Source organism: Crotalus tigris, unplaced genomic scaffold (genome assembly GCF_016545835.1).
Source record: "Crotalus tigris isolate CLP2741 ecotype Arizona unplaced genomic scaffold, ASM1654583v1 scf7180000017672.2133156, whole genome shotgun sequence".
NCBI classification, from domain to species: domain Eukaryota; kingdom Metazoa; phylum Chordata; class Lepidosauria; order Squamata; family Viperidae; genus Crotalus; species Crotalus tigris.
The window spans coordinates 59,346-72,217 of record NW_024096557.1 but is presented as its reverse complement, the minus strand read 5'-3'; the positions used below and the strand labels follow the sequence as shown (position 1 = coordinate 72,217).

Below are 12,872 nucleotides of genomic sequence, written 5' to 3'. Positions count from 1 at the left end.
CAAGCTTTAACAAGTATAACACAGAAGACTAGTTACAGCAGATGTCTGGGTGGAGTAGACAAACCTCAGAAATGCTGTACGTTCAGCCAGAAGTTAATATATGTGCCAACATCCTCATCATATGCCCATCAGATGCATTTTTAAAGAGCAACAACACATGCCATGTTCGATTTTCAGAAAATAAACTGTATCAAACAAATTCTTCATTTAACTGGCAGGCATAAAACAAACATTCATAATTCGATGTGATTGCAAGTTAAACTACTCAAGTAATGAACACTGTGAAGATGCAATGAAATGGCTGAGTTAAAAAGTTGGCCTACATACATGATGATAAACAAAGTTGCTGTGTGGGATGTTTTATTAATATGGAAATAGCTTATCATACTATTTTTTTCTATATTAAGTGTTGCTCTAGGACTTATTATGGTGATACAAATCATATAAACAAACCATTAGTGAATAATGGCCCATTATATAGTACAGCCTAAATACCGTAAAATGTTTTTTTAAAAAATTGTAAACTTTTGATGGGTTCCTTTTATAAATCTGTAATGCCTATTAATGGTGATATACTTCTTTTTCTCAACTTAAATACAAGGGGGAAAATAATGTTGAATTTTTTTTTTCTTCATGTCATTTTAATTAGTTAACTCTCTTTCAAACAGAAAGTATGTGCTTCATTAGAAAATTTTGAAGAACATACTGGAAGTCCCAGGCTTGGATTCTGAGATTAGTAAATATGGTCCAGCTTTTAAGGTTACACCGAATAAGCTTAAATCTCCAGACTATGTGATTAAAGGAACTGCTCAAATCTTGATATCTGAGAAATCCTGAGGCACTATTACGTAACAATTAAGTGACTTTGTACATTTTTGAAAATCATACTCAGAGTTCTTATCAATAGCCTCTCATAAACTGAAGAAAATAATGAATACAATTTTCCAGGTTCAGTTCTGGACCCTATCTTCAATATTTTAATTAATTAACTAATGAATAAGTAGAAAAAACTTTTCAAATACAGTTAACACAAAATTCTTAGGATATCCAAAATCCTGAAAGACATTGAAAAATGTGAAAAAATGCTGATACAACTGATAGTAGCAAATTGAAATTTAAACAAATGGAAAATTCTTCACTTAGGAAATAAAAATGGTATATGAGATCCAGTTCTGAACACCATACTTTAAGGAAGATTCTGAAAAATTGGCTAAGTTTCAGAGAAGAACAAGAAAGGAAGGACTGGAAGTTAACTCATATGATGAATTAAGAGATTAACATGATTGCATTTTTCAAGTTCCTAAAGCAATATCACACAGAAGAATGTTAACAAAGCAAAACCAAACGAAAAAATGTTTTCCATCATTCCAGAGAGCAGGATATGAAATAATGTATTTGTGCTACATGAAGGTAGAATCTGATTGAATATGGTGGGTAAGGACTTCATAAAGAATAATACCTGTTAAAAGTAAAACCAAAGAAATGTTGGGCTCCACATGATTTATGCTAATGAGACGTGATTCTGGCTTCCTTCATTGAAAAATAGGTAAGATTTGATAGCCTAAATAGTTGCCTACAATTGTTTAATTTTCAGATTTTGTTAAGAATGAAAGTGAATGTTTAGCTCAAACATTCTGAGAAATAATCAATGTATACTCAACTGTAGCATACAATAATGTGTTTGCTTGTTTATGTCTTTGAGTCAAGGTCATCCAGCTAGGTCATTCCTAAGGTGAAAGTAACTCACAGCTTTTTAGCCTTGTGTCTTAATCGCTACACCAAACTGGCTCTCATTTAAATAGAATTTAATGCATTTTTAAGCATGATTAGGAGCAGCACAGGAAGATTTTTAATACGTTGTGAACAGGTTTGTGATTTTTTAAATTAAGCAAAAGAACCCAGAGGCTAAATTTACAACATGTTTGGATTTAGATTCAATGCTTACGTTGTATTAAAAAAAGCAAAAGGAAATCAAGAAAGAAGAAGTGGAATGAGGAATCCTTTGGCACACTGTGACATTGTTTGAATTCACAATTTATGCCAAATAATATCTTCCTAAGGTTCATTCCAGATCTCAAACCCCAAATACTTATCTCATATAAGCATATGAACTTGCTTATAACATATTTATGATGAAGCCCCATTCTAACACTGTCAGAAAAGCCCTTTCTTTCTTTACTGTTCTACAAACCATTGTGGAAAGACATAGTTGCACTAAAGTTTGAATACATTGTATTTATTTATTTATTAAATTTATATGCCACCTATCTCACTATCAAACAAATCTGGGTAATTATATATTAGATTTTTATAGCAATTTCTAATTTTCCCTTTCGCCTTTATATTTAGTTTGATGCATGTTTCATTTCATTAAATCTATCTGTAGATTGTCCTAGGTACACAAATAAGGTGTAAAAGCATTCTGTATTTTTCTAAAAGCCTACAGAATGAACAACCAGTGATATGCCTAAAATGTGATTAGGCAACACACATCTAAATCTAAAACCAAATTAAATTCTTTTAAGATTCCACAAAAGTCTTTGATAAAAAATATAAATCCTTACCCAGGGCTCATCCGTTCCCTCCCTCCTGCTGAAAGCTTGACAAAAAACAGAAGTACAATTATATCACCATTGTAATTCCATGCTAACAGCAAAATGAGAGCATATTCATTTCAAGGTTTTTGAATAAGTGTGAATTTCCCCCATACATAAAACTAGACAGCAAAAGGAAATTCAGAGTAAACACAATATTATGTTTTGCTACTCAATTTTTCTCCTTTGCAACTTCACAAGAAAAAGAGGAAATAAATATTGATCATCAGCATAATCTGGGTATATTTGCTGCCTTGTTTTAATTTAAATTCTCTTCTTGCCACAAATAGAAACTAATATTTTTAAAGTTATAGATAAAAGATTAATTGTAATAGACTACTACTATACTGGTATCTGCCATAATGATGCTTTTCATTTAACTTTATTTTTTCCTTCTCAATTTACAATTCTCACTGCTTTAATAGATAGATCATAAGATTGACTCAAACTTACAAAAATAGGAAATTCCTTTAAACATTTTGAAGTGATTTCCATCCTATAATCAACAAGCTGGTAAAAAAACACACACAGCACATATCCACCTTGTAATGAAGAGATAAGAGTCTACAGCAGGCATGTTAAACTTGTGATGTCATATTGCAACATGGGGTGGGCGCGGTTTCGGTGTGATGCATCTGACCCGTGGGCTGGCAGTTTGATATGCTGGTCTACAGTAATATATTACAGATTACAAAACTTTGGTCTCTTTTTAAAGTCCCTATTGAAAGCAGTACAGGAAGAATGTTCCCATGAACTAAAGAAACAGTTCTTAAACATACATGAATACAACATAAGCATTCTGCCACTGTTGTAACTAAAATTGTATTAGTTCATTTCCCAGTGAAAAGGCTATTCTTGGGGGGGGGAGGGAAAAACTGCCAACATTTTTAGTTTGTACAAACTTAATTCCACCCCCCCCAAAAAAAAACCTGGGAGAGAGTTCAAACTTTCTGACTATAATATTTTAATGCAATATTGATGCCTATATAAAAACTGGACACAATGTTTTATACTGACATACTATCTTCATATCATTCAGGCATGCATGCTAAAAATAGAATGGTAAAACTGATATAAGTGGCTAATGTTAATGCTAAATTACCATAGCATCAAAGCAAGCAATAATTTAGTATTAACATAATCCAGTCATACTTGTTACAAACCTTCTTGCTATATAATTGCTATTGGATTATGTAATCATGCATGCCTTCTAGAATGATGTTCCCCAAGATTCAAACAGGTGCCACTCTAAAGATATTCTGGAAAGCTGGAACCTGCTATTTGCTCAGGCCTTCGAGTACACCGAATGGTAATCTCCTGTTTGTAATGTTTTACTTTGTTTTCTTATTGCTCCTATGTCAGTGGTTCTCAACCTGTGGGTCGGGACCCCATTTGGGGTCGAACGACCATTTCACGGGGGTCGCCAAACAACACAGTCCGCCATTTTTTTCCCCTTTTCCTTAGCTGTGCTACTCCCTTTTATTCTATTGGCTTTTGAAAGCCAATAGACTCTCTTGAATAGAGTCTAATTCTTTTGGCTTTCAAAAGCCAATAGGAATTGTCCAGGCTGTCTCTGCCCTGCTGAGGCCGCCAAAAGTCCCATTCTGCAAACGGTGCTGCACCAGTTGAGTAGTCCTCGACTTACGACCGGTTGGGGGTCGCGGCATTAAAAAGGTTGAGAACCACTGTCCCATGTGATTATGCACTAATTTTTTTTCTGCATTTTACCTTTTTTATGCTATTACAGTATGTTGTTGCAAATTGTCCAAAGTCAGTATCCAAAGAGAATGAATATATTAGATTTAATATGTCATTTAAAACAGATTAAAATTAGAATAATTTGCTCATTAAATATGAGGCAGTAGTTAAACACTTTCTCTGTATACAAGTATACTGAACTTTACAATGGAAGGACACTTATCAGCTTTATATAGGTGGGCTCTGCTCAAGGATTACTAAGTAACCCAATGGTACATGAGGTGGACAAATGATAAAATGAGTGACATGGCATCCTCATTCAAAACCTATCCATTTTGTTTTTGCCTCATTAGATGTGTCTGCTAACTAGTTAGCCTTCAGGTCACCATCATATAAGGACTTTTTTTTCCATGCTAGGCAAGGACACCTTAACAGGAAATACATCATTACTACTCTTACTCACAATAAAAATTGTTTATATTGTAATTGGTTGATATATTCATAGATAGAAGAATCATATGCTGTGAAGGGTCATTGCTGATATCTGAGCTTGGTTGTTTTCTTGCAGACATTTCATTACCCAAACATCATGCTATTAACATTTCATCAGTCATGCTAATAGCATGACATCACTAACACTAATGATTTAGCTTGGGTAATGAAACATCTGCAAGAAACTACCAAGGACCCCTCATTTCAACCCTGAGCTACAAATATTCTCCTTTATTGGAAATATATGTTGTTTTACACATCAAAATAATTTTAAAATTCTCTGCAGGAATAATATTTATATATAATATATTTCTCTATTCTTTAAGTTTTATTCCAGATCAGGGTAAAATACCATATTTTAAAGATGTGGAAACAGGTGTTATTTTCCATAAAGCAAAGTCAACTTCTGATTTATTGGGTGCGTACTGAGGATCACAGCAGGTGTAGGAGCTTAACCAATATGATATGTTTCACAGTTAAGTTGCACAAGTTGAAACAAAAGAGACAAAACATATGTATAAATGGAGTAGTATGTTGTCTTAGTATGAAACATTATACAAGCACCCATATTCACTCTAAACTAAACTTTTTTATATCATAGTTGATTCATTTAGTTATCTTACTGGTAGTTAAAAGCTGTATTGTTTTTGATTGTCAACCTACTTACTCCTTCTTAATGTAAGCTTGAAAAATAGAAAGTTACAATAAATGTGTAAGCAGCTCTCAACAGTGTAGTCACAGAAAAATATAGTATTCATGTTTCTTTCTCTCACACATAAACAAAAAAAACAACAACACACCTCCAGAAAAGGCAGAAATACTTATATTTTGAACTCATACAGTTGCAATTGTCTGGATATGATTATGGAGTACTTAACCATTAAAAGACATCATGCATAAAACTGTTACTCTTTGAAGCAAATGAATGTTGTAAACAATTATATTTTAACATTGTTACTTAATGACAAATTGGAAAAATCAAGGTTTCCTCTACTTTATTTATTTAGAACCTAAATAAAGGAATGTTTATGTTTCTTCTACTGTATAGCAATTTACTCATGTGAATTGATCCAGAAAAACTTCTATTCTTGTGCTTGAGACAAAATAATGCTATTACAATCATGATTTGATTAAATTACAAAAAAATTGATACATTACAATTGTTTTCCTTCTAGCTCTGGTATAAAGAAACAGTTGAAGTTGGGTACATTTTTATGCATATTTCCCCAGTCATGATTCCATAATGTTAAAATCTCTCTTTCTCTCTCTCTCTCTCTCTCCCTCCCTCCCTCCCTTCCTTCCTCCCTACCTATCATAATAAAATATAACATATAAAAACACTTTTAATTTACTGTGGTTCTGAGCCAAGTTTTTAAATTGATGGTTATTGATTTGCATTCTTTGCTAGGATAATAAATCTGTGTATTCAGCAAACAGCCCAAATAAAACTTTGACCAGGGACAAATAAGGACAAAAGAGTATTATACCAACAAAGGTTAAAAAATTGTTCACAGCAACAAAAAAAAGGTTAACAGACATTTAAATGTATACATTAACTTTAAATCTCTTTATTGAGACATTTTGAATAGAACAGAATAGAATAGAATAGAATAGAATAGAATAGAATAGATGACAATAAAAATAATAAAGCATAACTACAATTATCAAAAATCTGTCACTGACAATTACTGTCAAAACTTGCTCTAGATTAGTGTTTGCTTCATACTAAAACTGCAGAAGTGCAGAATTACATCAAGGTCTGTGGTATCACAAAGTTTGTGAACCCTTGTGATATGTAGATTAAAATGTAATTATTAAAAACTGAATGTATATCATCTCAATCAATTGTAATTCCAATGAATTCATCAGTTTACTAACAGAATTACACAAATATGCTTATCATAAACAGTTCAGGCTCTCTTTGTCAAGGATACTGACAGACACAAACACTGTTAAAAATGCTCTATTTCTATTATTTCTATACAAAATATCTTAAATTAATATTTTTTTTTGTTTTATATATTTAAACCTGACATTCAGCTTACTCCTAGGAAATATTATAGTTGAGGTAAATGATAAAATACGTGAAGGTATTGCTTGAAAATCTATGTACAGTTGATTTTGCTGAGATAACTTTTGCCATGATATTCCAAACAGTCCCTTCTTCTTCCACTGTTCTGCATGCAATTTTCACTAAATTGAGAATTTAGTGAGTTCCAGTAACAATGTTATAAATTCTACTAATGCCTACAGTTTTTTTCCATAAATTATTACCAAATATATATTGGGTTAAAGTTACATCACAATTTGGCCCAAAGATTTTTCACTATGGTCCACTTTTATCCATAACACAGATAAACCAGAAATGAAAATTTAAGAAATGGTAAATTATCCAACATTTAAATTTTTGGCATTTACTATAAGGATAAAGGTAAACTTTTCAATTATCCATTGGTTAGGAAAGTTCATAGATCTTATCCATGATCCTAATCCATCTATACATTCACATATCTATATCAGTTTATATTTTGAAACACAAAAGAAAAAGAAAAAGTCACCATAATATCTCATGAAATTTCTATAAAGAGGATTAAATAGCCACATTGATACAAGACTATATTGTCTGTAGAATAAAACTTTCCAATGCTGGTCAACTGTTTTATAAAGTAAAAATGATTAATAATATGCAATGTTTATATCTTTTTAATGGAAGTTTTCGTTATTAACCATATTTTATTTGTAATTCACATAAGAATAAACTTGAAAAAGGTAAATAAAAACTGATCACAATGAGACTTGACTATAATTTTGAAACTATTCCATCCGAATCAAAGAGCCAAGCCGTCTACTTCTTAGGGACTGATTTATATCCCACCTTGCAGTAAAAAAAATTTCATTAAATAATGGAAATTCCTTAAGCCACATTACTCAAGAACTTAAAGGAAAAGAAAGATTACGCTAGTCACCTGCCTTGTTCTTACAGAGCAACAGCCAGCTGCCCCACTAAATGGTAACTCTATCCAATGGGTTATTTCCTATTTTGCACGTGAGAAATGGTTCATTTTGTCTCCAGATTGTTCTAATATCTGATCAAGGGAATAGCTTTCATGGGATTATAACAATTTTTTGTGGTCAAGCTGAATGTCAGGTTGCCAGATAGAGACAGAAATCGAAGGTTGGGGTTAGGGTTTAATAATTTTAGGTAATTTATTTTAGATTTTTTTATCCAGCCTTTATTATTTTTATAAATAATTCAAGGCAACAAACATACTCAATACTCCCCTTCTCCTATTTTACCCATAACATCAACTCTGTGAAATGAATTGGCTGAGAGAGAGAGCAATTGGCCAGCCACAAAGTCACCCAGCCAGCTTTCATGCCTAAGGCAGGACTAGAACTCATAGTTTCCTGGTTTCTAGCCTAATGTCTTAACCACTACCAAACTGGCTATGGTGATACATTCAAGATGAATATTCTGCCTATTCATTCACTAGGGCATTTCATATATTCTTTCAATGTAACTGCACACCTACATGTGAACATGGTAAATTTCCACCAAGATTCTAATTTGCTTAAAAGAGGACCCTCCTGGACTGATATAAAATAATAGGCTTTACATCTATACAGAGTTACAATACTTCCATACAGACACATTAATGTATACATAGTTCTGTGAAAACTCACAGCTTATGTTGCAAAGATGGATTTGATCCCAAGCTCAAATTCTTTAGAAATCCCACTTCTTTCAAGTGCTAGGAACCCACAATCAAAATGCTGTAGGAGTGAATTGTCCTTTTACCTGGCAGTAAACTAAATTAATGTAATTAAACTTGAACCCATATAAATATTCTTGCATCCATATATATATATACACACACACACACACATACATATATATACACACACATACATACATACATATATACATACATACATACATACATACATGTCTTCATCCATGCCAATAATTCTGTTGCCTCCCTCCAGCAATTTAACACACATAATCAATAAAGATGTGTTTTAAAATTGTCTTCCTTCCAACATCTTTTTTTTCCCTCCCACTTTAAAATCTCAGTCTAATTTACAGCTACTTACATTATAGCAGCAGGGAAAAGAGTTGTAAGGTTTTTATGCTTGCTTTAATTATAGCTTTTGCATTCATAAAACTGTGCCTTCACCAATCAGAGTGACTGATGTAAGCAAGATGGAACTGGGAGGGAGGAAGAATAGCAGTTTATGCTGCAGGATACACACCAACTTTTTATTCCTCTGCAGAAAAATGCCATAAATGTGTTTTAAACTTCTGTATATATTTCTATAATAGAAGACTGACTGAATAGCCACAGGATAAGACACTACCACTAAAATCCTGAAGACTTTTGCAATTAAGAAGATAGGCCTACAACCTATACAACTTCCTAGATACTTACTGGACTGGACTGCCCAGTGCAAATGCACCAAACCAGTTCTTCTGGTACCAAATACTGCTTTTATTTCCAGACCATGTGCCTATCCATGTGGGTTGTGAAGAAAAGGAAAGAAGATAGTTACCCCAATAGACTGAATGTTATCTGAATCAGGAAAAAGTGAGAAGATGGAGAATTGAAGTTGCATAAATCATAGAACACTGTTAAAGCTTTAAAATGTTCACTACTGGACAACCTGAAGATTACAATGAAATACTTTCATAAACCATCCATTGTTTCCAGATTCAAAAACTTGCATCAGTTTCTACCTACTCATATTACTCTACTCGAATTAGTAGGAATTAAGATGTTTTATATTGTCTGATTTCTCCGAGCTGAAAACAGGCAGGAGAAAACTTAAGACTGTAGAATATTAAGAAAGAATCATATAAGGAGCAGGATTACCTGAAGAAAGACATATCAATCCAAAGAGATAGACATGAACAAACTCTGCAAACATTGTCTCCAGGTGGTGGAGCCTGCCGATAATCTCATGCCAAACGGAAAAGCTGATAGTAAAGGGGGAAAGGGAAGACTTTTCCCTAAAGCTTCCAACACTTTCCAATTTGTAAATCCAAAATCAGCTGAGCGTAAGCAGCGGCGTCCTAAACCATCCCTAAATCGACTGAGGAGAATAGTCCCGGCTTCTCAACTGGAGCTTCTATTGTCAGAACGGCGAAGAAGAGTTCAGCAGCCCAAAGCTTTGTTTTCCTTTTCACCCAGGTTATCCTAAAGGGGCTTTCCTGGCCGCGCCGCGGGACCATCCGATAAGAAAGCGAAACACAAAAGCTTCGCGCTTGCTTCCTCTCCCTCCGCTGAAAGAATCGAAAAACACCCGGGTCACCCGCGGCCCTGATCTTTCACGGGACACTCAGAAAATGGGTAGCGGAGACCGGTCCGCTCCTGGCGAAGAGTTGCTTGGTGTGCCGCTGGTCGAGCGCACGGCGGAAAGAAACCGTGCTGCAACCGTTGCTCTAGCAGGAGCAGCAGCGGCAGCAGCAGCCGCGGTGGGTCCCATCACTTGAGGCAAAGAGCCTGGACCGCGAAACAAAGCAGCCTCATAGCAGCCACAACGACGAGGCTGGTCCTCGAGTCGCCACCATTTAGGTCCCACCGCTCGTTAGAGCAAAGAGCCTGGTCCGGGACTCTCCTTCTTGTTACTCAACCGAAGACGGGCACAAAAGCGAGAGACAGCCCAGACAAAACTTCCAAGAGCCGCCGCCTTTCCCTCCTCCTCCTCCTCCTCCTTTTCGTTCTCAAGCCAGCCCCTGGCAGAGAAAGAATGTAGTTCCACACCGCCACTCTGAGGGGCCTGGTGGAACCTTTCTACGTTGAAGTTTCAGGCATCGCGTTAAGGCATGCGGTGAAGCGCCCAGTGGTTCCTGCCTTGCTGCTTGCAGGTCTAATACTGCTTCGGGACACCTTAAAGGCACCGCACTTCCCCAACCGTACCGAAATACATTTCAAACACGCTTTGACTGATGCAGTCTTGCTCCTCTTCCGTTTATTACGATGTGATAAAGGCCACCTAATCGGAAGACGAAAGGTTAAAAACTTTCTTTTTCTGTAATTGGATAACAAAGGGTTTACTCGTTTGGGGATACCTCGACTGGCTCGGAAGAAACCATTTTTTTTTTTTTTTGTACTATCATTTCCCCTGTGCTGTAAATGGAACATCCCAGTTTAGGAGTTCAAAAAATCCGCCCGGGTAAAAGTTGTAACTCTTTAATTATTTTCAAAGCTGAATTTGAACACACACACACATACACACACATACCCCACCCGGACGGTTACATCGAGATCTGGACTAATAAAGATCAAGAAGAGGGAAATCTCCACCATATTAGGGTATGTTTTTAACCAGAGGCAGAAACAAAACAATCAAAAATAAATGCAAGATCAGTTGTGATGAAACCTAAGTTTTATATTGCACCCCCAACAGTGCAATTACATAAACATTTACTCAGAAATTCCCATGGAAGCTTAATATGTCATTGGATGTTGACATTCAAGTCAATAGGTATAGTATTGCTTAAAATAATCAATTATACAGAAAGATGCTATGCTAGCAAAATCATGACCATAAAAGATGTAGAGAAATTGCACCAATTTCTTCATTGGTGGTTTCCAACCCCGCAAGCATAGTCTAAATATGCCTCTGCAAATAAACAGTATTGAAAATGGGCTTTTTTTTTAACCATAATGATTGTCTAATACTAGATATCACTAATGAGGAAGTGGTTAGTATCAAAAGGTATTAACTATACTAAAAACAGAATGGCTTCATTCCAGAGAGAAAAACAAAAGCTCCCCCCCCCAAAAGAACATTGTTATGCTTCATAAGGATTTGAAATGATCAGTCGAATCTGAAGCAAATTACCATTGTCTATGTACTGAAGTTGACCGCTTACCAAAATTGCAAGTTCCTATTATTGCACAAAGACCACTCATTCAGCTTAATCTATTGTAAATCAGATTGGAAGTTTTGATACAAGATTGCTAAACATCACTGTTTTAATCTGAGTCTCTTTTAGACCATCACTATAGGATAAATGTTAATGAATTATGGTTTAATATGCATACACATGGATTCATATACAAATGACAATTGGTTAACATCCTTCTTTAAATTCATGAATTCATAATTAGACTGAATAATTTTCTATAAAGCTCGAGAATCACTTTATTGCTTTCAACTCTGTGAGTCCACTTTGGATCGTATTGTGTTCCTTATAAATACTTTTCACAGAATTTCTTTCAGTGTCTCTTGTGGCTGAGAAGCATGGAACAGTTTCCACGCATCATAAAATACTGAAGAAGCTATTAGAAAAGTTGGTGAGTAAGTCGGTGTGATACATATTCATATTAAGCATTGGCTGAAAAAAATGAAGTTGCAATGCTTGTCATGAACCAGAGGTGAACATTTTGCAAATAAACAGGTATATATTTTACAAAAAAAGAATTTCATAATATTGTACAAAAACTGGGGAAACATTCCATTTAACTCAGCAAACCCTACTGAGTACTAGAGTTCATACTTCAACCTAACTATCTCCAATTGGGAGAACTATGACTCCCTGAATTCTCAGCTATTTCTTGAAACTACAGTTCTGTCATCAAGTTTCACATGGTACTGAGCACATTTAAAATTTGGAGAGGGCAAAATGGCACCTACGCTAAATGACTTCTACAGTTACTGCTGCTTTCTAAAATGGTTACCACTATAGGTATGGCCAGCTTACCACAATGTCCTCTACTATTCCAGCCCGCCTTTCTATGGTTGTGTTTGTGCTCTTTTAAAGAATAAGTTGAGCTAACAGCATCAGTAATTTCATGTTCTAAATATTAGAAATAAGAAGGTTTAATGGTATTCTTGAAAATAAAGATGATGAATAGGATTTTTATTTTGCTTTGCAGGATGCTGCCTTTTATTTATTAAAAATAATCTCTAAAATATTTTAAATGTCAGGCAAGATAAAAGAAGCCTCAAAGGCACTAATTAAGCTATATAAGGATGGATTTGAGCAATCTGGAGTGCAGCAGGTGGCATAGATTACATAGTACTGATTTATTTATTTATATAACATATAAACATATAATTACATGCCATTTTAATAATTGT

The 12,872-nt window shown here is 34.7% G+C and overlaps 1 protein-coding gene across 4 annotated transcripts in view; it reads right to left on the bottom strand.

The window, feature by feature from the left end:
* Positions 1-10,794, bottom strand: part of ROBO1 (roundabout guidance receptor 1) — a 256,970-nt gene extending 246,176 nt beyond the window's left edge. For 2 of the 4 annotated variants that reach the window (XM_039337206.1, XM_039337207.1), the window contains exon 1: positions 9,656-10,792. In XM_039337206.1, coding sequence (XP_039193140.1) covers positions 9,656-9,710 — 55 coding nt within the window. In that variant the 5' untranslated portion in view covers positions 9,711-10,792. Of the gene's footprint in view, positions 1-9,655 lie in introns of all 4 variants that reach the window. The other 2 variants (XM_039337209.1, XM_039337208.1) reach the window with 2 other exon arrangements.
* Positions 10,795-12,872: the final 2,078 nt, after the last annotated feature.